This window comes from Leucoraja erinacea, chromosome 12 (assembly GCF_028641065.1).
Source record: "Leucoraja erinacea ecotype New England chromosome 12, Leri_hhj_1, whole genome shotgun sequence".
Taxonomy (NCBI): Eukaryota; Metazoa; Chordata; class Chondrichthyes; order Rajiformes; family Rajidae; genus Leucoraja; species Leucoraja erinaceus.
The window spans coordinates 46,796,593-46,819,947 of NC_073388.1; the positions used below are offsets into that span (position 1 = coordinate 46,796,593).

The window sequence follows — 23,355 nt, forward strand, 5'->3', positions numbered from 1 at the left end:
AAAAGTTCTTCTCATCTCGGTTTTAAAGGATTTCCCCCTTATCCGCACGTGTGCAGTTGGGGCCTTTCCACATTTTTAGATCGCCATTTATTTATTTTTTGCCTCTACTTGCCTGACCTCATACGGGTAAGTTTCCTTACAAAAGTTTCCTTACTTTACACCAAGAAGTTTGCACTTGCCCTTCCCGTCAGCAGCTTTCCATCTCCCATTGACATCACGATGGGATCCTGAATTTCATTTACATTAAAAATAAAACTGTTTTAAAAAAATAAAATAAAATCGCGATTTTCATTGTGGAGTTTTGGGATTGGGGGGAGGTTTCATAGAAACATAGTAAATAGGTGCAGGAGGAGGCCATTTGGCCCTTCGAGCCAGCACCGCCATTCATTGTGATCATGGCTGATCGGCCCCTTTCAATAACCCGTGCCTGCCTTCTCCCCATGTCCCTTGACTCCACTAGCCCCTAGAGCTCTATCTAACTCTCTCTTAAATCCACCAGTGACTTGGCCTCCACTGCACTCTGTGGCAGGGAATTCCATAAATTCACAACTCTGGGTGAAAAAGTATTTTCTCACCTCAGTCTTAAATGGCCTCCCCTTTATTCTAAGGCTTTGGCCCCCTGGTTCATTTTTTTTTTTAAATCGCGATTTTCATTGTGGTGGGGTGGGATGGGGGGAGATTCCATTTACATAAAACATTGTGAAAAATCGATTTTCATTGGGGGTGGGAAAATAGTGGGTGATTATGGGTGATTCATTAAAAATAAACATAAACATTGCAATTTTCATTGTTGGGGGGTGGGATAATGGGAGGTTTCATTAAAAAAAATCATGTTTTCATTGGGGAGGATAGGGGGAGGTGAGTAGTGGGGGTGCAGGGGGATAGAGGGAGAGGAGGGGTTAGGGAGGGCTAGGGATAGGAAAGTGGGGGGAGGTGGGGAGGAGGGGGGATATAGGGAGAGAGAAGGGGGGAGTGGTGGAGGTAGGGAGAGGGCTGGAGGGCAGTGGGGGAGGTGAGGAGGGAGAGTGGGGGTGGGGGATAGGGGGAGGTGATGAGTAGCAGTGCAGGGGATAGAGAGAGATGAGGGGAGAGGGGTTATGGAGGGAGTGACAGAGGGAGAGGTGAGGGAAGGTGTGGGATGGGGAGGAGGGGAAAGAAGAGGGAGGGTGAACAGTAGCGGGAGGGAATGCTTGGGGACGAGGGGGAATGGAGGAGGATAGGGGTAGCAAGAGGGATGGCGAGGTAATGGAGGGGAGGGGGAAGAGGGAGGGAGGAGTGAGGGGTGGAAGCAGAGTAGGGTTGCTGGAGGGTGGGGAGATGGAGGATAATGCAGGAGGAGAATAGGGGACTGAAGAGGGAGAGTGAGATGCGTTCATATTCACTTTATTCTTTACGTTATTACCACGTCAGCCGAGCCTGCGCAGGTGGGGACTATGGGTGAGTGGTGGAAGATTGCGCTGGTGAACGGGGCCCAATGGGTCCCACTTGGTCTAGTATACATTGCTAAAACTCTCATCTTGCTCTTCCGTTTTCATTAACAGCTAACATCGGGAGGTGAGGAGCGGGGGAGCAGGGGGATAGATGGGGAGGGGGGATAGTGGGGGAAAGTGGGGAAGGTGAGGAGGAGAGTGGAGATAGAAGGGTGGGAGTGGGGGGGGGTAGTGATTGTGGAATAGAGGGAGAGGAGTGGGGTGTTGAGGGAGAGTGGGGGGGGGTGGATATGGGGAGGTGAGGAGTGGGGGAGCAGGGCGATAGAGGGAGAGGAGGGGGTTAGGGAGGGGAGAGGGGTTTTGGAGGAGAGAGGGAGTGACTGAGGGTAGGGGGAAGGAGAGGTGAGGGAGGGTGGGGGAGAGGAGGAGGAGAGGGGAAAGAAGATGGAGGGTGAAGAGGAGGGGGAGGCAGTGCTGGGAATGAGGGGACATGGAGGAGGATAGGGGTAGGAAGAGCGATGGCGAGGTAATGTAGGAGGGCAGGGGGAAGAGGGAGAAGGGGAGGATGGGGGTGAGGGGAGGAAGCAGAGGGAGGTTGGTGGAGGGTGGGGAGAGGGAGGAGTTTGGAGGAGGGGAATAGGGGACTGAAGAGGGAGAGTGAGATGCGTTCACATTGATCTTATATTTTACAAGTTATTGCCATTTTGAACTTTAAAAATGTCGTACCCGCGCTCCCACATGCCATGTTTTTTTTCACCTGTACTTGCCTCACAACGGGGAACCAACTGCTCCACAAGTAAGTTTCCTTCTTCTTTACAAACGCCCACACTGGTCCTCTATTCACTTTATTAACTTTAACTTAATTTCAGCCGACAATGGAACAACGTTGAACGCGGAGTGCGCAGTTTGGTGGAATATTGCATTGGGGAAGCGGGCCCAACGGGTCCGCACTTGGTCTAGTATATTAGTAAAACTCATCTTGTTTGTACCTATATTTGTTTGTACCTTTATTTGTTTGTGCATTGTACCTATATTTGCGCAGACAGTACACGATAGCGCTACAATTTTTGGCCCACCTTACTCACCATTGTCTTGTGATGTAAATGAAGCAAGTTTCGTTCAGATTGATGGTATATTTTACAGGTTATTGACATTTAAAACTTAAAATAACTTAAAACAGCGCCCCCACTTATCCGCGAGTGTGCAGTTGGGGCTTTTCCACATTTTCAGACGCCATTTTTTTTTGCCTCTACTTGCCTGGCCTCATACGGGTAAGTTTCCTTCTATTTTATCCTTTCAACTTAATTTCTACTCTCCGGTCCAAAAACAAAAGTAAAGCCACAAAAATTCGGTCAAGCATCCCAGCTAGCAATGCAATAGGAATTAGCTCTTTCATTACAGAAATAGTTAAATATGGCAGCAAATGACATAATAACGATTAACTCTTTCACTGGAGACCCTGTGGGAACTACCGCCGTCTCAAAGACGTCACAGTGGCCGACCAGTACCCTGTCCCTCACATCCAGGACTTCATGGCCAATCTGGACGGCGCCAAGATTTTTTACAAATTCGACCTTGTATGTAGCTACCATCAGTTTCCCAAACCCTCTATGGTGAAGGGACTCCAAGAGTTTGTCGGCATGGTGAACTTCTATCACCGTTTCATGCCAGCAGCCGCCAGGATCATGCAACTGCTGTTTAAAGCCTTGGTCAACAGGCCGAGAGAGCTCGTTTGGGACAACGCAGCCACGACCGTTTTCAACAATGCCGAAGAGTCGCTGTCAAAGGCGACGATGCTAGTACATCCATGGGCCAACATGCCAACAGCTCTCACAGTTGACTCACTTGGCCTACATCTCCGTGTACACAACTTGTGTCCAGCACATCGCAGGCAAGAACAACCGGGTCGCAGATGCGTTGTCCCGCACCGCCATCAATGCCATCCACGTTTTGGCCGCAGGTGTCGACTACATGACCGTGGTGGCCGCCAAGCGAGAGGATGAGGAGATGCAGGTCTACCGCAGGCCTGTTGTTGGAGGATGTGCGATTTGGGCCCGTTGACACCACGCTCCTTTGCAACGTGTCTACCGGGCAGCCAAGACCCATCATCTCTGCAGCCTGGCGCCACCGGATTTTCGACATGGTTCATGGTTTCGACATGGCTCACACTTCCAACCGGGCAACGACGGCACTGGTGGCAGGAACCATCCACGACCTTGCTGACGCACCTCCGGGAGAAGGTGGGCATGCTCTCTCCAGTCCCAACGTTCCGCCACGGACTCACCACCATGTACGTCCCACCCGCCCTCCAGGACTGCCAGTACGTCTTCCTTCGCCGCAATTCCCACCGTTCGCCACTTCAAGGGCCTTACGAGGGACCTTTCCAGGTGCTGCAACACGGCACCAGGACTTTTGTCATTAACATGGGCGGCAGGCACGAGACTGTCTCCGTGGACCGTCTTAATCCGGCACACTTGGACTTTGCAAACCAGTGCAGGTGGCACAGCCCCTCCGTCATGACCGCACCCGCCCTCAATTCTCCCAGCTGTGGCCCCGAACACAGGAGGCACGTACACGAGATCAGGTCACCTCACTCGTGAGCCTAACCGCCTCCATTACTCCGTTTCTGGGGGGCGTCAAGTGGCGGCTGAGCCTGATTGCCGATCTGGGCCGACCAATCACGCGGTCAGGGGGCAGGCCGATAGGCGGTTGGAATTCAAAGGATTGGCAGTTGGAATTCAAAGGATTGGCGGTTGGAATTCAAGGGTTGGCGGTTGGAATTCAAAGGTTTTGCAGTTGGAATTCAAGGGAATGGCCATTGCATTTCAAAGGTACACAAAAAAGCTGGAGAAACTCAGCGGGTGCAGCAGCATCTATGGAGCGAAGGAAATAGGCAACGTTTCGGGCCGAAACCCTTCTTCAGTCTGAAGAAGGGTTTCGGCCCGAAACGTTGCCTATTTCCTTCGCTCCATAGATGCTGCTGCACCCGCTTAGTTTCTCCAGCTTTTTTGTGTACCTTCGATTCTCCAGCATCTGCAGTTCCTTCTTAAACATTGCATTTCAAAGGTTTGGCAGTTGGAATTCAACGGATGGCGGTTGGAATTCAAAGGATTGGCGGTTGGAGTTTAACTCGGGTGTGCTCACGAGCGACGGCACAGTAGTCGTTAAATATTAACTTGATGCGCGTGAGCGATGGGGCTGTTAAACAGAGTGTTTACACAACGTGTGGACCTCTACAGTACTTTATTTTACCATAGTTTCAGAATAAGCTGAAAGGTGAATGGATTTAATTGTTGCATTGATCTGTGTCATTCATTTTGTAATGAAAGCATGATATTGTTTGTTTCAGAAGAATGATTTCTCTCAGTATGTTGTTTTATAGAAGCTTCCATTATAATCTAAAATCCATTTGTTTCTTTTACAGATCATTTTAAAGAAAACTTGACCTAAGAAAATAATTTACAAGGTAAATATAAAACCCAAGAATTGTTTGCTTAAATAATACTTATCCATTCATTATTTGGATAGAATCATTTCAATGTACGTTATTATAGATCTTTTTCTGCATAATGAGTTGGCATTCAATTACCTACACAACTAGATCACATTCATTGCAACTGATCTCATTCGAGGTTGTTAGACATATCACTCCTTATGCTGTTGGTCCAAAAATTTGAAAGCGGTGAAATATGGACCTATTGAATTGGTAGATCAATTGAAGAATGGGGCTGAAATCAAAAGCACTTAGATTCTCATGCAGACTGTGAACAAGGTACAGTCATAATTGAGCAATTCTATTAATTATCTTCCTCTCAAATCAACCTGTCCCGAATTGGCAAGTGGCACTTTCACTCCTTATGGTCTTGCTTTGAGAATGTGTTTCTGGCTTATCAGTTCTGTCTTCCTTCCACCCCCAGCCCCTTATTGATTCTTAATGTCCAATTCTTAGGATAATCCAGTCGTATTTAGAATACAGATAACAGATATATTTAGGAGAGCAGATTACAAGTCCTGATTTTAGTTGTCGTTTCTCCAACTTTTTACTTTACCCTACTCCCTCCTCATTGTCTATTTGATCCTCAGCTGTTGATGCGTTCTAACAATTTTGACTTCGCAATGTGTGAGCACTCATTTAGCCCAATTTCTTGCTGGAAGACGGAGATTCTTCCAGATATGTCCGTTTATCCATACATCTCAAGCAAATCCAAGGTGTTCTTGGGGAAAATGCTAACCAGGCTCAGCACCTGCCACCTTGCCTCAAAAACACCCTGGCTACTGAAACACGAGGAGAAAATGAGAGATGAAGGAGAATAAAACTAAGAGAAGTTGAAGGAGGACCAAAAAAGACTGAAGTTGTGCAAAGGGGCTGGGGGTGGAAAGAAGACAGAACTGGAGGAAAGATGCATGAACACTAAGAAGGAAGTGAAAGAGACAACAGACATCTGAACAGACAGAACTAGGAACGCTGAGAGCTTCCTTGGGCAGGATTAGCTCCAAAATGTTTGGATAACCACTGTGATAGAAATATTTATTGTCCTAGGTGGACATAGCAATGGGTAATTTAAGAACAAATGTGAATTAAAAAATTAAAAACAGAATTATTTTCCAGACTTGCATGATCTTGTTCTATAAAAACACACTGTTATTTCCTCAAGATGCAGCTGCCACTCTTTAAGTCACACATGCCCCCATCTAAAAATAATTTTACCACCACACCATCTTTGTGTTCCTAGGGGATGGTTTGTTTCTTGTCCACACACTTAACCTGAGTGCATCTATTTTTCCAGTGACATATGATTGTTTCTTGGGTTTACTTCTTCTCAGAATGAACCGTTTGCATAGGACTGAGGGGGCGGAGCGGGTGCAGCACTGCAGCAGCCTCTACCTACAGCCAGTCTGTATTTCAATCTTTTTTTTAATTTTTAGTTGGTCTAAAGTTTTGTGTTGGGGAAACTTTAACTTTTCTATGTGGGGGAGGGGGGCAGGGTAAGGGGGAAACCGTTTCCCAGTCTCTTCCTGGCGGGGACGCGACTATTTCTCCGAGTCGCGTCCTCACCCCCCCGCCTACCAGCTGGATCAGAGCGGCCTTTCCTGCCGGGGACCGGGAACCCAGGGCTGCTACAGCGGCAGCGCAGCGCTGGAGTCACCGCGGAGCGGGCGATGCCTACCCGGGTCGCCGTTTGGAGCTCCGGAGCGTTGGGCCGCTGCTCCAACATCGTGGAGCTCTGGTGCGGAGAGCTTCCAACGCGGGCGGCGCTGAACAACATCGTGGAGTCCTGGGGCGCCTTGCAGAGGGTCTGCAGCGGCGGTCTCCACCCGGCGCGGCCTACGGACTTTGGAAGCCGCCGACTCCGGTAGGAGGGGGCCGTCTCTGGTGTCCACGCCGCTGAGGACGTCCCGCAGCCCCGACGCTGGACTTGTATCACCCCGGCGAGCGGTCCTGGACATCGGGCCACCCGTAGCTGCAACTGAGGAGGGCTTGGGGAGGCCCTGACCACGAGGAACAGTGGAGGAAGAGACTGACTTTGGTGCCTTCCCACACAGTGGGAAACTTTGATTCTGCTGCGTGGGGATGTTTTATGTTAAATTCTATAGTGTGTGTTCTTTATACCCTTTCTGGCTTAATCCCTCCCTTCACCACCTCCAGTTTAAATTCCAGTTGGAATATTTTGGAGGACCCAAGAACCAAGAACCAAGACAAGACTGAGTCTAAAATCCTGGATTGTTTCAAATTGATTTTCCTCTGCCCCATGGTTTTGTGTTTAGAATTTACATATTCTAGCTGCCTGACGAATTTCACACGTCCAAACAGTATTTCATTTTCCTAGCCCACAGTTACCTCAAGTTACTCTCTCAATGTCAAAGTCCCAGCACAACGCTCACACTTTCCTTAGTAGAACATATTACAACACAACAGCAGGCCATTCAGCCCGTCGGATCCATGTCAGCACCCAGCAGAGCAAATCTCATTGACCCTATTCATGCTCTCTGCTTTCTGTAGTTTAGACAATTTATTCAGCGCCTCTACTTCCAGAGAAGATTACGGAGAGTCGGTTTGTCAAGGAGGACTCTCTCTAACTTCTACAGGTGCACAGTAGAGAGCATGTTGACCGGTTGCATCGTGGCTTGGTTCGGCAACTTGAGCGTCCTGGAGAGGAAGAGACTACAAAAAGTAGTAAACACTGCCCAATCCATCATCGGCTCTGACCTTCCTTCCATCGAGGGGATTTATCGAAGTCGCTGCCTCAAAAAGGCTGGCAGTATCATCAAGGACCCACACCATCCTGGCCAAACACTCATCTACCATATTATTATATCTACCATAAATTCAAATCCACACATGCACTGACTACACCGCCCAACACGGACTTCCATCTGTATATATGTATGTAGCGCCGTAGAATTTGTGCACCTATTCCCCCCCCCCATCTCCCTTCTGTTTTGTTTTTCTGTTTCTTGTTTTTTGTGTAAAATTGTATGTATGCACTGAGTACGAGCAGCTTTCAGTTTCACTGTACATGTATAGTGACAATAAATGGCATATCTATATCTATATCTCTATCTCCCTGCTACCTTCAGGTCGAAGATACAGGAGCCTGAAGACTGCAACGACCAGGTTCAGGAATAGCTACTTCCCCACAGCCATCAGGCTATTAAACCTGACTCGGACAAAACTCTGAACATTAATAGCCCATTATCTATCATTTTGCACTTTATCAGTTTATTTATTCATGTAGTCAATGCCTATTATGTTCTGTGTGCTGAAGCTAAGCAAGAGTTTCATTGTGCTATCAGGGACACATGACAATAAACTTGAACTTGAACTTAATATATGTTTCTGTTTGGTTATTTCCTCAAAAGCAGATGGGTCAGAAATTGTGTTGTCCCTGGAAACATGCCAGAATGGTGCAGCGTGGCAGACTGTCACCAGGTTGTCCTGGTGCCAATGCGCATGGTTTTCGTGCACACGCTTCATGCATGACCATGTGTGCTTAGGATGAGCCAGTTGCATTGCTTATCCCTTTAGCGTGAGTTAAGCATGAGATAACTTCGTGAAGCCTGCGCACTTTGCTCAAACTGATGTCATGCCTGCACGTCTTCAAGGGGAGGTGACCACTGAATCCAACCACTGCTGGAAGTCACTGTGCCACCTCGGGAGCCATGGCACAGAGGAATGGCAGCCCTGGCACGGGAGCAGGCGCCCCGCTTCACGGATGCAGACCTCGACGTCTTAGTGGAAGAGGTGGAAAATCGGAAGAAGATCCTATACGCTAGGGGACCCAGACAGAGATGAAGTATCAGTGGGGGGAAGTGGCCAGAAAAGTCATTGCTCAGAGCCATGCCCCAAGCACCTGGTCCCAATGCCGCAAATAGTTTAATGACCTCACACGTGTGGCCAAGGTGAGTGCAGACAGCCATCAAATGCACTGCTACTGCCACATACTCACCATTACCCAACATCCACACACCTCGCATTTCACACTCGCCTAACCATTCAACTGTGGCGGCCATTTCATGCAAGCGCATTGAAACCCAGTCATTAATACTCTTCCCTCTCTCTTGCAGGAGAAGATTGCTCGCAACTGCCAGCAGCAGCAGCAGTCTGGAGGGGCCCCTGGCCGTGCCCAGAGGCTCAGTCAGTTGGAAGAGAGAGTGCTGGTGATTATGCGCTCAGATGCCCCACAAGCAATGGCCACCGGTGGACTGGAGATCGTTAATAATGATGGTATGCTCACATCCGATTCTTCGTCCCGCGCCTCAACTCCCTCTCCCCCCCTCACCACAATGACGTTTGCTATCCCATCTCACACAAATGGTTTGGATGTGCTCCCCTCGCCTGTCCCCTTCCCTCACCGTGACCGTGCTCTTGTCCCTTTCTCATTCCAGACACACAGGACATCCCGCCTGCCTTCGCCCAAGCTGAGGAGCTGCAGGAGTCGGAGGAGTCAGAGGAGGATGCACCGTCGCTGCAGTTGTCACTCCCATCCACCAGCTCAGATCCTGGCACCTCGCGGTCTCTGGAGGACAGTTTAGCGGCGAGATCTACACGTCGTGAATCACCAGGCACGTGTGGCGGGGTGGGAGGGTAGCCCAGGTGCCAGCTCCTCGGAGGGCGAGGTCGTACGCCAGCTCCGCCCCAGAGGACTCAGATGATGATTTTGATGGGGCTCTCTACAGGCGAAGGCTGATGAGGATGCACGTGGACATGCTCGGGGCATTGTCTGACCTGCCCGAGAGCCTGCGTGAAGTGTCGAGAAGCATAGGTCCAGCCTTGCACAGGTCTTTGCACAGAGTCTGGAGCCCATCCTATGAAAGTGGTGGCCAGTATGTCGACACTGACGGACCCGACCACGACGCAGTGTCTGATGACAGAAGTCTCAGTTTCCATTGCAGCGCAGGCCACGGCCACCCAGAGACTGAGCACTGCAGTGGAAGCTCAGACTGCTGCCAACCAAGCTAAGAAACCACTGCCATCATGGCTCTGCAGTTCTTCTGCAGTTGAATAGGGCTCTGGTGAGACCACATCTAGAGTATTGTGTACAGTTTTGCTCTCCTACTTTGAGGAAGGACATCCTTGTGATTCAGGCAGTGCAGCGTAGGTTCACGAGATTGATCCCTGGGATGGCGGGACTGTCATATGAGGAAAGATTGAAAAGACTAGACTTGTATTCACTGGAGTTTAGAAGGATGAGGGGGAATCTTATAGAAACATATAAAATTATAAAAGGACTGGACAAGCTAGATGCAGGAAAAATGGTCCCAATGTTGGGCGAGTCCAGAACCAGGGGCCACAGTCTTAGAATAAAGGGAGGTTATTAAAGAATGAGGTGAGAAAAAACTTTTTCACCCAGAGAGTTGTGAATTTTTGGAATTCTCTGCCACAGAGGGCAGTGGAGGCCAAGTTACTGGATGAATTTAAGAGAGAGTTAGATAGAGCTCTAGGGGCTAGTGGAGTCAAGGGATATGGGAATAAGGCAGGCACGGGTTATTGATAGGGGACGATCAGCCATGATCACAATGAATGGCGGTGCTCGCTCTAAGGGCCGAATGGCCTCCTCCTGCACCTATTTTTTATGTTTCTATGGCTCTGGACTCCACTGTGGGCAGGGGCTTTGAGGCTGTGAAGGCTCTCTTGCGATCAGCCGATTGCTAGGCTAGCCGACACCATGGCCCCCGGGGTAGTGTCAGTGGCCCCATGGAGTACGAATAGACTGTCCTCTCTCAGAACGACTTCATTCACGCTCCCACCACTCTCACTATGACAGTGCCCTCACAGTCTCCTGTCAACCAGCCAGCCTAGACTGTGAACACTCATGGAGACACGGTGCAGTGTGAAGCCAAGCCCACCGAGGCCCAGAGCTGTTCGCAGTCGCCCTCCATGGACATTCGCAACGTCCTCCACTCTAAAGGGGCAATAGTTCACCAGCCTGGCTGGTGTCACAGTGAGGTAGGTACCCTGCATAGAAGCAGTAGGCCAGGCAAAGACCCTTGGGGAGTGGCGCTAAAAGACTGCGTAAGGCCGATAGGTAATAGATTGTATGGTCTGGGTATTGACTGGATGTATACAAATCCTGGACATTTTATTGCTTAATTCTGACTTTTGTGATTTATACAGAAAGGGACACTAAAATGGCCACTGACAGAAGAATGGGAATATGAGAATGTGTCTTTATGGGGATTTGTGTTTCTCTTCATTCTTTCACTTGCAAATGTTGGGAGTGAAGGGGAGGTCAACATATATTGATCATGTCTATGTTTCTTTGAGCTTGGTGAAGAACCTGCTTTAGAACTAACTATCTGCACTGCTTGTGGTGCTGTTATAAGGCCTGACCTAATACACTGCGTGAAGCTCGATCAGGAAGCGTTTCTTGGTTGTTGTTGCAGTCCAGTTATAAAATGGCACTGAGTAGAGTCATTGTGTCTTTGTTAGTCTGCAGTGGTGGTTCAGGGTGGTTTGTATGCTTGCCACTACAGTGGGGAGCTTTCTTCAGTGCCTTTGGTGATTTAAAGCACCCCTCATAACCGTTCTTAAAAACAGCACCAGGATTTTGTTTGATAGAATTTCAAGCTCTCACCTCCGATTTTGCAGCCCTGTAAATTAAGCAACTTATTGAAGTTATTTTAAGATCTGTGGTGATCCTTAGGATCTTTCTCTTGAGAGAATGTGTAGTGGGAATGTGTAGTGGGAGTTAGGGTTGGGTCGGGTACTTTCCAGCGCTGCAAAGGAAACAATCTGCTTTAAGTTTTCAACTTATTTCCTTCCCTGTGGCACATTAGCACAGTCTTATGTCAGTGCTAATGCTAAATACATATGACAAAATAAATTCAAGCGCATGCTGTAGTGTGAATAGAAAACAAATTGAATGAAATTCAGGTCAGTAAATTTTGATGAACTTTCTAAAACGTTAAAAACCCTCATCGGCCATCCCTCACGAAAAGCAGTCCTGAATGCTAACCCTGACCCTAACCCTAACCCTACAAAACGGAGGCGCCGAAACAGCGGCGCCGAATGGTACCATTCCGCATTGAGATGACCACCAGATGCGTTTGGCTTTTACCAGGCACCTGTGTAATGCAATGTTAATATACCATTTAATATTTTATTGGTGGCAAGGTCTTGCAGCTCATGGTCACAGATAGATTCACTCCTGTGGGTGCACATTGGAGAGAATGGTGTCACAAGAATACCAAGGCTATAAACTGCGTGCCGTGAAAGCTCTCTTCGCTGGTGTCTGCCATCATCTTCATACTCATCCTCTTTACTTCCCTTCTCCATGTAAGGGCTCTACTCCCATGATTATCTAAGAGGCAACCTGACAGAGGGAGACAAAATTCTGAGGGTCCTAAATCGGGTATATAGTAGGAAAGCTCTCCATTGTAGAGACACCTAAAACCAGAAGGTGTAGATTTATAGCCCTGTCCCACGGTGCGAGTTCATTCTAAGAGCTTTCTCGATTAAAAAAACCCATCAAACTCGTGGTAAGCACGGAGAATGAACGTCGCGGGTACGTCGGAGCTCAGGGACGTCTCTTAGCGCTAACGGCAGGTACTCGGGAAGACTAGCTGACGGCAGGTAAGCACGGGAAGACTCGTGAAGATTTTTCAACATGTTGAAAAATGTCCACGAGAGCCCCGAGTACCTACGAGTGGCCATTACCGTAAATCTCCGAGTTCGAATCGGGGCAAACTCGGGAGAACTCATGGAATGAACACGTACCGTGGGACAGGGGTTTAAGGCAATAAGAGGGGATGTGAAGAAGACTTTATTACCCTAAGGATGGTTGGAATTTGGAACACACTGCCTGAGTAGTTAGTGCAGCCAGGTACTCTCACATGGTTGGAGAGGTATCTAGACAAGGACCTGGGTCACCAGGACTTGGAAATATTTAGACCAAATGCAGGTAAATTCGCATGAGTATGGAAAGGTACGTGATGCTCGACACAGGCATGGTGGGCCCAAGGGCCTGTTTTGGTGTGTGTGACAATACTACGAATCTAGCCAAGAAAACAAAGCTTGAGGCCTCTTTGGAGAATTTAGGCAGCTTGTCCCTGAGTGATCAGAACATGGGCTCGCATGTTGGAGACCTTAATGCACAGTTCTCTAACATCCTGGTGCCACCATATAGTTGCATTCTCCAGATCTACTGCACTGATGTGACAAGCCAAGGATAGAGGGGAGAATCCTTGACCCCCAAGAACCATGATTATGGCGCAGAGGTAGAGTTGCTGAGTTGCTTACAGCAGCAGAGACCTGGGTTTGATCTTGACTGTGGCAGCTGTCTGTACAGAGTTGTGACCACGTGGGTTTTTATCCAGGTGCTCTGGTTTCCTCCCACACTTCAAAGACGTAAAGGTTTGTAGGTTAATTGGCTTTGGTAAGAATTTGTAAATCGTCCTTAGTGTGTAGGATGGTGAAAGTATACGGGTATCGCTGGTCGGGGTGGACTCGGTGGGCCGGTGGGCCTGCTTCCACAGCATATTTCTAAACTAAACTAAAAGATGGGATGTATGATGATGGGATTTCCTGATAAATGGCATTGACTATCAGTATTTTCTTTCGATGGTCACATACCAGCTGGACATTCAGACTGTGATAACCTTGCAATTCATGATGAACTCCAGGTACGTGCATAGAATCCTAGCGCCATGTACGAACTGTTTCTCATTCACTGAATCTTGAGGCAGCTCATAATTCTGACAAATCCAGATTCCGGAGATGCCTGCTGGTTTCTGACCAAGGAGAAGGACATGAAGTCTGTCCGCATTGAGTGGACTGCATCAGCAACATCTCTAATGCTGACCGCGTGGAACAGAACTTGCCATTACCTGCAGTGAACTGAGGCCTAGGTTGACTGTGGTTTTGACCCTTCCAGGTAGGGTGGTCGGGGCATGGCTGTGCAGCCGGATCTATGACACTGGAAATAGGAATGTGGCATTCAGAAGATTGTTGGTGTAGTGGCCTGACTGATCAGAGCCTGACTGCCTCTCCTTCATTAGCTTCCTTTGTCAAGTTGTCCTTGCTCTTGACCTCTCCTCTCGTTCATGGCCATGTTGCAGTCCCAGCATTGTCCCAGTGAAAAAACCCCACAGTGCTCACCTGGACTCTGTGCCACCTCTACCTGAAGTCTTGAGGCCTTTGGAAAAAAACCCTACAATTTGATGGACGATTCATGTAATGAGCACAGCTGCAGGATGTATCCTTACTGCTAAGTAGTTTCATCCATGTGTGTGCATACACACTAAATACTACTGACCTTCCCTCAGGAGACATTTGGGCACCACATGTGGATTGATATAACTAACACGTGTATGCTCAGGGTGCTCCATCTGTACCATGCACTTGGAAGTTTGCAATTAAAGTGCCCAATATATGCTAGTGATTACTTTTCCTGCACAGAATCACACTGCTTTAAGGAGTATGTGAGATGTATGTGAGAAATCGGTAGCTCAATGTTGTGAGTCTTCTTTCCAATGTTTAGGGACTGCCAGGTTTAAGTGCAGTGGCAGTGATTTACAGTCGGGGAAATAGGAGATAAAGCTAATTGCTGTGTATCACTGAATTGCTTTAAATCCCATTATTTCCAGGGCTGGCCTTACTGGCCCCCCCTTTATTCTTAAACTGTGACCCCTGGTTCTGAACTCCCCCAACATCGGGAACATTTTTCCTGCAGTTACAGTAAGTGAAAATCTAGCAGGCAAGCAGGATGCTTTCACCAACCACCACCCCCATTTGAAGGCCACTATCTTCCACCATTTCTACCCAGTGCTTGGTACTTACTTCCAGCAGACACTGGTTGTCCTCCAGAATGCACCGAGCCGCAGCCTGATCCATGCCGGTCACCAGGGCGAATTCAGCGCAGAGACTCTCAAGGCAGCGCCGTAATGCTTCCGACACCTCCGACGGCCCGGGACTCTTGCAGTGAGGCTGCTCCATGGCCGGAGCTGCAGCAAGCAACTCACCAGCCTGGCAAACACTCGCCAGCCCCGGCTCCCCGTCCGCATCTGTCCCCGCCGCTGCTTCTGCTTCCGTCCCCCCCCCCCCCCCTCAGCCTCGGCTCTCCAACACCCACGGCACCCTGTTGATATGAGTTTTGAAATTTTTGTTGATCACAGAATTTCTCACGACAGAGAGTGAGAAATTTGTGATCAGCGTGAGAGCGTGAGAATTTGGCCAAATTCAATGTGTGAGAGTTGGCAGCCCTGTTATTTTCCATGGCCTTGCAGGGTCTCACTGATCCCACAACCATCCACAATTTTCATGCACTCCGTCCAGTTGCTCCAAACCCCTTTCAAATATCTGTTGGCTCAGTTGTACTTTCTCCCTCCCCTCAGTTCTGCCAGAATCCGACAATTGCAGTAAATGTCATTTATCAAATGCTGCCCAACCTCAGCATATCTGCTCTTTACCAAATGATGTGATTATCCCTTCTCCCTATTACACCATGGCTTACTTATGCTGCATGTCCCTCAGTCTGTTTCTTCTCAGGCTAAGAACTCACCCAGATACTGCATCTGCAGAATAGCCCTCACTGCCCCTTAGCTTCACTTCATCACACTGTAACAAAACTCAAACAAATGGACAGCCCTGAGAAGACAGAAACACTGGAAACATGCTAGAGGAGACAGAGTGTTTAGAAAAAACAAAATGGGGAAAAAGTAGTAAGAACGATACCAGGTCTTAACAATAGTGTTTTGTGGGAGTTGAAGCCAAAAGGAAAGGTGGAGCTGTATTTAAATAAATTGGTAGCCAAAGGCAGAATGAAACAACTGTTCAAATTGGAAAGCAGCAGTTGGTAGTGGATAACTATTTAAGTGCCAAAGAAGATGAAATGTATATTACAATTAATTTTGCATAGCATTATTTCATTTATAGCTTCTCTCACTTACCATCAGTGCCACAGGATAATCGGTTATGAATTATCTAACAAGCATTCTTTAACTGTTTTCTTTGGCACAATCTGCATATATTGCACCACTGGGGTAACACTTCCATGGTATATTTCTGATCTCTGGTCAAAAATTTGGATGAAGATATGAGAGAAGCCATGTATGGGTGATGTTAGGAGATACTGCAGAAATGTAATGCTACCATTTTTAAAAATAAATTGAAAATGAATTCTGATTTAAAATGGTAGGGATTTGACCTTGAAATTTGTCCTCGACTGTACTAAATATGCATGTACGTAATGGCCCCAGGTTATACTTCCTTTTGACATTCAGCTCAATTTTGTATTCAGCGTGGATGGTTGAGGACAAATATTTACCCCAAGGAGTTTATCAGAAATCCCCATCTTGGCTGTTTCCTCAAAAGTCGGTATTCTCAATCCTTTGTGGAGTTTCAGTGGAGCAGCGGTGTTTTGGCAATGGGTGAATATTAAGAGGATAAAACTAAATGCAGATGCGTCACTGGAATGGATTGGGAGAACATTCATCCTTTAGTAAAACATATTAAATTTGTTTTTTAACCTCGAGGTAGTCAGGGAAAATACCTTGGATGTAATTGTCAAAATTTATCACAGTATGTGACTGTTGTACTGCTGTATTCTGATGTAATTCCTGTAAGATTATATTTTTGCACTCAAATTTTGATACTGTAGTTCACAGTCTAAAAAGCACCATCTCATTCTGTATACTATACTGCATTAATTCTTATTATTTTTAGACAATTAAAAGAAAGTAAAATGAGTAAAAAAGTTTTTATATAGTGCAGCAGAAAAGGCTTCCCAGTGTTTACTGTGAATCTCTGACAAGCTACTGTTACTATTGTACAATGTTTGAAGTAAACTTGTCCATTTAACAGGATTTGAATACAGTCTGTCAGCCAACTCATTTTCATTGGAAATATTATCTTTGTTTTTGATATAGTTATGGAGAGCAAAAAACTGATTAGTGCAACAGACATCCATCACTCGGGAACATTGTTGAAGTCTCTTAATGAGCAGCGGGCCCAAGGACTGTTCTGTGATATTACAATAATTGTGGAGGATCGCAAATTTCGAGCACATAAGAATGTCTTGTCATCTGCCAGCAGCTACTTCCATCACCTTTTCAGTCTCGATGCCACCAGCAATGTCAGCGGACAAGTCCTTGAACTGAACTTCGTGAGAGCAGAGGTATTTGCCGAGATCCTGAATTTTATCTACACCTCCAAGTTGGTTCATGTGAATGCTGAACTTGTAAGTGAGTTGATTCATTCTGGGCAGGCCTTGGGGCTAAGATTCCTCGCTGACATAGGGGAATCGCTTTCAAAGTTAAAAGGATTGGCACCAAATGTCAACAGTGCTGCCTCTGTGATAAACTCCAGGGGTGAGGCCACGCAGAATATTGATGCTGAGTTAACATTGCAACCTGAACGTTTGATTGTACACGTTGAAGAAGGAGGTCTGGGACCACGAATAACTGATGCCTTCTCCCTGTCTAGTGCAGAGTTTAGTGTTGCAAAAGGTAATGGTAAGGACTCAGCCAGCGGTGAAGACTCAGATGATAATGATGATGTTATTTTCTGCAGTGTAATTTCACCACCTAAACAACCTTCCAGTGCAGCGAACATGGGTTCAATGCAAACAAGAATTATTGTTCCTAATATACCAGTGAGTTCTGACAATTTAGGAGTTCAAACAATACAAAGTACCCTGGCTCCAGAGACATCCTTGAATGTTGAGGGTTTTCAAGTCCATATCCCCAATGGAAGCACGGAAAGTGGGCAAAATACTGCAAGCAACCAGCAAAGCACAAACGGCATAAATGTGAAGTTTCTTCAAGATGGCAAACAACTTGTGGCTATAGACAAAATGGCGGGCATTGACACGTTGTCTAAAGGTTGCAGAGTCTATGCAAATATCGACACAAATCCTAACACGTATCACATTGTGGTGCCGAACAAAGATGACCTTGCCAACCGTGAACCCAAGCAGAACAAGGAGCCAGGGTTTGCTGACCAGAACTTGCTTCTGATCGGACTCAAGGTGTCTGAAGATGGAGGCCACTCGAGCATTCCAACGATGCCTGAACATTCTGGTGCTCACGTGAATGATTCAAGACCTATATACATCAACGAAGAGTTCTTTCCCGATGCAAAGCGAATGAAAAAGGAACAAGATCATTATGAGTTAATTGTAGATGGACGAGTGTTTTATGTGTGCATTGTTTGCAAGCGGTCTTATGCATGCCTGACTAGCTTGAGAAGGCACTTCAATGTTCACTCCTGGGAGAAGAAATATCCTTGCCATTACTGTGAGAAAGTGTTTCCACTGGCAGAGTATCGTACGAAGCACGAGATTCTCCACACTGGCGAACGGCGGTACCAGTGCTTGACCTGTGGCGAGACCTTCATCAATTACCAGGTGATGTCGTCACACATCAGGTCGGCCCACAGCAAGAAGATTGGAAAGAGCACGGCTGAAGACGAGACTGTTCCCGACTCAAAGCTTTACCGCTTGCTGCCGTGCAAAAGCTTACAGATCAGACAGTATGGGTTCCTAACTGGAAGCGCTTCGAGCGCAGTGGCTAAGATTAATGAAGACGGAATATTGTATCACGTAGGAAATGACAGTGAAGGAACTCCGCAGCTTGCCACCCCAGAGACCATTGGTGGTGGCAAGCCATCCACCTGGGATGATATTTTCCCTCAGGAAGGAACCCCAGTTTACAGGTACAATTCCTTAGACGGCAATTCCGAATTAGAATTTGTTATACCAGAATCCTTCAGAGAAATGGCTTGAAGTCATTCAGGCTATGCTGGAACTGATCGTAACAAACACATGGACTGTGATACCTGGCGAACTGCTGACAGCCAACCTTTGGTCATAGTATTGTACTAACTGACTAGTTAAGCATTTGTGTTTCAGGCAAACAAATTATTCAGTGGCTGGACCATTGTGTGGGTAACTCAGTCTTTTTTTTTTTGAAGAAATAGCATTTCTGTCAAACGTATTGATGTCACTGTAGAATGCATCAAGAACTGTGAAGCGGAATGTAGTTGTGGCTTTGAGCAAAAATGCAGATTCTATACTGACATTTCGTCAGAAGTAGCCCGGAATCAATGGACATTCTTATGCAATATACATCATTTTGAAAGAATTTTCAATTAGTTTCATCCTTACTGGTCCAGCAGCTGTTACCCAGATGTTTATATTTACATATTTCTGATCAGGAACTGAATTTATGGAAATGTTATGTGCTAGCACTTTTAATTTTACATTGTACAGCTGAGATAATGGGCTATTGTTGTATCTTTTCTAGTAAATCATCTTCCTAAGCATTATGGATTACTGTTTTAGTGTTGTACACAATTAGCTAATCACTAGGCCCTACTTCCTAAAGTGACTTCCTGGCATTTTTAAACGCAATGTGTAGAAGATCACAGAGTGTACAGTGCTGCAGCACTTCCATTAAACAAAGAAGGCGCAAAACTCATTCCAGCTTTTGTTGCTGGTGATGAATAGGTGAAAATAAATAACCCAAATTGGTGTAAGTGCAGGATGTGGCCGCTCTTGTGCGACCAGCACGAACGAAAGGTGATGATAATAGGTCAACATCCTCATCAGACAAATACAGCTTAACTCAGAAAGCCTGGCTTCCATTCATTCCATGATCATTGTCTTTGCAACATCACTCACTCTTTCACAGTGTGACATGTATCATTTGAATTAAGAATGTGCCGGATTAAACTAGATTAATAAATATGGAATGAATAATGGAAAAGGATGGGTGAGGAAAGATTGATGTAACCCCTAAGGTGTTGCGTAGTCCAGCATGTAACATAGATTACTTTGGACAACATGATCCGATAGCAGATTTCTTACCGGCCATTATTTAGATTTATGTTCTGTTGATTATGTTTTATTAAACTAGATGCTCATGCAGTACTTTGGGATGAAAGCTTATAAATCTAATAGTTAAAAAGATGAACAATTATCTGCAATATTTCAAATATCTAAAATATGCATGAAAGTGCTATTTTGTTTGCCAGATTCCAATTTTACAAGTAATCTTCTCTGTTTTTACTCTACTGTGAAGTTGGCGGTGTTTGTACTTAACAGAATCTAGCTTCTAATTGCATAGTGTAATAACACCATTTTCATGGATGGCTTTGGGCATAATTTATCATTTTGTAGCTCTTATCATTGTTTTGCTGATGTTTTAGATATGCTTTGCAGAAGAATTAGGATTGCAATGTTTTATTAACAGTGATTGATGGATGCTGGATTTTTCTGATGCAATTTCACCCAAACTACTTTTAAAAGTTAAAAAGAAAATCCTAAATTAGCAATTTAGAATATTTTAATGGTCAAAATATCACAGTAGCAATGTATGTCATTTGCCCAAGTCTCTCAATATTTACAGAGCCCTCCATAATGTTTGGGACAAAGACCCATCATTTATTTATTTGCCTCTGTACTCCACAATTTGAAATTTGTAATAGAAAAAAAATCACATTTGGTTAAAGTGCACACGGTCAGATTTTAAATATTTTTATACATTTTGGTTTCACCATGTAGAAATTACAGCAGTGGTTATACATAGTCCCCCCATTTCAGGGTACCATAATGTTTGTGACACAGCAATGTCATGTACATTGAAAGTAGTCATGTTTAGTATTTTGTTGTATATCCTTAGTATTCGATGACTACTTGAAATGCGATTCATGTCTTCTCTGGTGATGCTCTGCCAGGCCTGTATTGCATCCATCTTTAGCTTATGCTTGTTTTGGGGGCTAATCCCCTTCAGTTTTTTCAACATATAAAAGCCATGCTCAATTGGGTTCAGATCAGGTGATTGACTTTGCCACTCAAGAATGGACCATTTTTTTACCTTTGAAAAACTCTGTTGCTTTAGCAGTATGTTTCGTATCCTTGTCTTGCTGTAGAATGCACGGCAGGCCAATGAGTTTTGAGGCATTTGTTTGAACTTGAGCAGATAGGATGTGCCTATACACTACAGAATTCATTATGCTACTACCATCAGCAGTTGTATCATCAATGAAGATAAGTGAGCCAGTCCCTTCAGCAGCCATACATGCTCAGGCCATAACACCCCCACCACCGTGTTTCACAGATGAGGTGGTATGCTTTGGATCTTGGGCAGTTCCTTCTCTCCTCCATACTTTGCTCTTGCCATCACTCTGATACAAGTTCATCTTAATCTATTCTGTCCACAAGACCTTTTTCCAGAACTGCGGTTGCTCTTTTAAGTAGTTCTTTGCAAACTGTAACCTGGCCATCCTATTTTTGCGGCTAACAAGTGGTTTGCACCTTGCAGTGTAGCCTCTGGATTTCTGTTCATGAAGTCTTCTGCGGACAGTGGTCATTGACAAATCCACTCCTGACTCCTGAAGAGTGTTTCTGATCTGTCGGACAGGTGTGTGGGGATTTTTCTTTATTATAGAGAGAATTCTTCTGTCATCAGCTATGGGGTCATGCTATGAAAGTTCCCAATGGTGATGGAAAGACTGGAGGAAAGACTAGGTGCTGCGAGCTCTCTTATGCCTGCATTAAGGAGGCAATTAAACACTCCTGGACAATTACAAACACCGTGAAGCCATGTGTCCCAAACATTAGGTGCCCTGAAATGGGGGGACTGTATAAACACAGCTGCCATTTCTACATGGTGAAAACAAAAATAAAAAATACCTTTTAATAAAATCTGACAATGTGCACTTTAACCACATGTGACTTTTTCTATTACAAATCTCAAATTGTGGAGTGCAGAGGCAAATAAATAAATGATGGGTCTTTGTCCCAAACATTATGAAGGGCAATGTAGTTTTGAACTGTTGGAAGCAAAAATATGTTGCTTTCTTGAAGCTCTCTCATTAAATTTTGTTGGTTTGCCATATTGAACATGTATTTTGAGGCAAACAGCTATTCAGTATCCATTTAGCAAAAAAAGCTATCAGCAAAATTATTTCCCTTTTTGAAAATCCTGCACTGTATGGGGTCAATATGGTACATAAATTGCTTCACTTTCTAAAATGCAAATAAACCACGGTCCCATAAATTTTCAGAAATGTAGAAAAGTAATAAACCTTGTAAAATGAATAGTCTATCATTTTGTTTGTAACAGTTTTGCATGCATAGACTAGAACAAAACTGCAGAATAGAAAATCTTACATTTGCGTTAAAGTAATTCTTTTGAATTACCTCAGATGTTGGTCTAAATAATACTGTTCTGTCCTATTGTGCAAGCAAGGTTAATGCTTTTATACCAGTGAAAATAATAAAACTACTAATAATGTAAATATAGTTGTAACAAAGCTTCTTCCTTAGTATAGGTTATTGTTGTCACTTTTCTATTTTCTTTCATTTGAAGCCGTAGAATGTAACTTTATTTATTGTGTTTGCTTTTTTGATGAGAAAAATAAAAATTTCAGAACTGTTTGACTTGTACCTGCATTTTGTTTGGTTTGTTAAACCAAATGAATAACCTTACAGAATGTCTTTAATCTTTCAATGCGACTAATGTTATGAAGGTGAATGCACAAATGTTGTGCTTGGACAGAAAACTGTTGGAATACAAACTCACGGGTATTGGCTAGACCCCTGCGTCTCTTTGCTAAACAGTATTTCTTAGTGTGTAAGTATAGCTGACAACAAACATACTTCCAAACCCTATTTAGGCCTTGTCAAGAGGAGAAGGTGCAATCGAGATTCACAAGGATGGTACCCGAACTCAAGGTGATATGTACCGATAGATGCTGAATAGGCTAGAACCTTTTCTTTAGAAAGAATAATGCCGATGGGTGATCCATAGAGGTCTTCAAGATTAAAAAAAACATATCTGATGTGGTGAAAATGTACCCTTAGGCTTAGGAAGTTCGGCATGTCCCCAACTCTCACCAACTTCTACAATTGCACCGTAGACAGAGTTTTATTGGGATGCATCATCTTCATACAACAGCTCCACCCAAGACCGCGAGAAATTGCAGAGAATTGTGGACGCAGCCCAGACCATCACACAAACCAACCTCATTTCCATTGTGTAAGAAGGAACTGCAGATGCTGGTTTAAACCGAAGAAAGCTGGAATAACATGTTGCCTGTCCCGCTGAGATACTCCAGCTTTTTGTGCCTCCCTTCCATTGACTTCATATACACTTCACGCTGCCTTAGCAAGACCACCAGCATAATCAAGGATGAGTCTCACCCTGGTCACTCCCTCTTTCCCCCTCTCCCATCAGGCTAGAATTCAGTTGTGTGAAAACGCACATCGACAGTTTCTTCCCAACTTTCATCAGGCAACTGAATCATCCTATCCACAACCGGAGAGCAGTCCTAAGACACTATCTACCTCGCTGGAGACCTTCGGACTATCTTTAATTGGACTGTACTGGACTGTATCTTGCACTAAAAGTCATTCCCTATATCATTTATCTACACTGTGGATGGCTCGATTGTAATCATGCATAGTCTTTTTGTTGACTGGTT

General features: G+C 45.4%; 1 protein-coding gene across 2 annotated transcripts in view; it reads left to right on the forward strand.

Annotated features, from left to right (window-relative positions):
• LOC129702328 (transcriptional regulator Kaiso-like) overlaps positions 1 to 22,309 on the forward strand; it is a 62,012-nt gene extending 39,703 nt beyond the window's left edge. Inside the window, exons 1-5 of one of the 2 annotated variants that reach the window (XM_055644069.1) lie at positions 4,656 to 4,706; positions 4,855 to 4,896; positions 8,997 to 9,156; positions 9,318 to 9,494; positions 16,797 to 22,309. In XM_055644069.1, the coding sequence (XP_055500044.1) occupies positions 9,096 to 9,156; positions 9,318 to 9,494; positions 16,797 to 18,652 (2,094 nt within the window). In that variant the 5' untranslated portion in view covers positions 4,656 to 4,706; positions 4,855 to 4,896; positions 8,997 to 9,095 and the 3' untranslated portion in view covers positions 18,653 to 22,309. Of the gene's footprint in view, positions 1 to 4,655; positions 4,707 to 4,854; positions 4,897 to 8,996; positions 9,157 to 9,317; positions 9,495 to 16,796 lie in introns of those variants that run through there. The other variant, XM_055644068.1, reaches the window with a different exon arrangement.
• Positions 22,310 to 23,355: the final 1,046 nt, after the last annotated feature.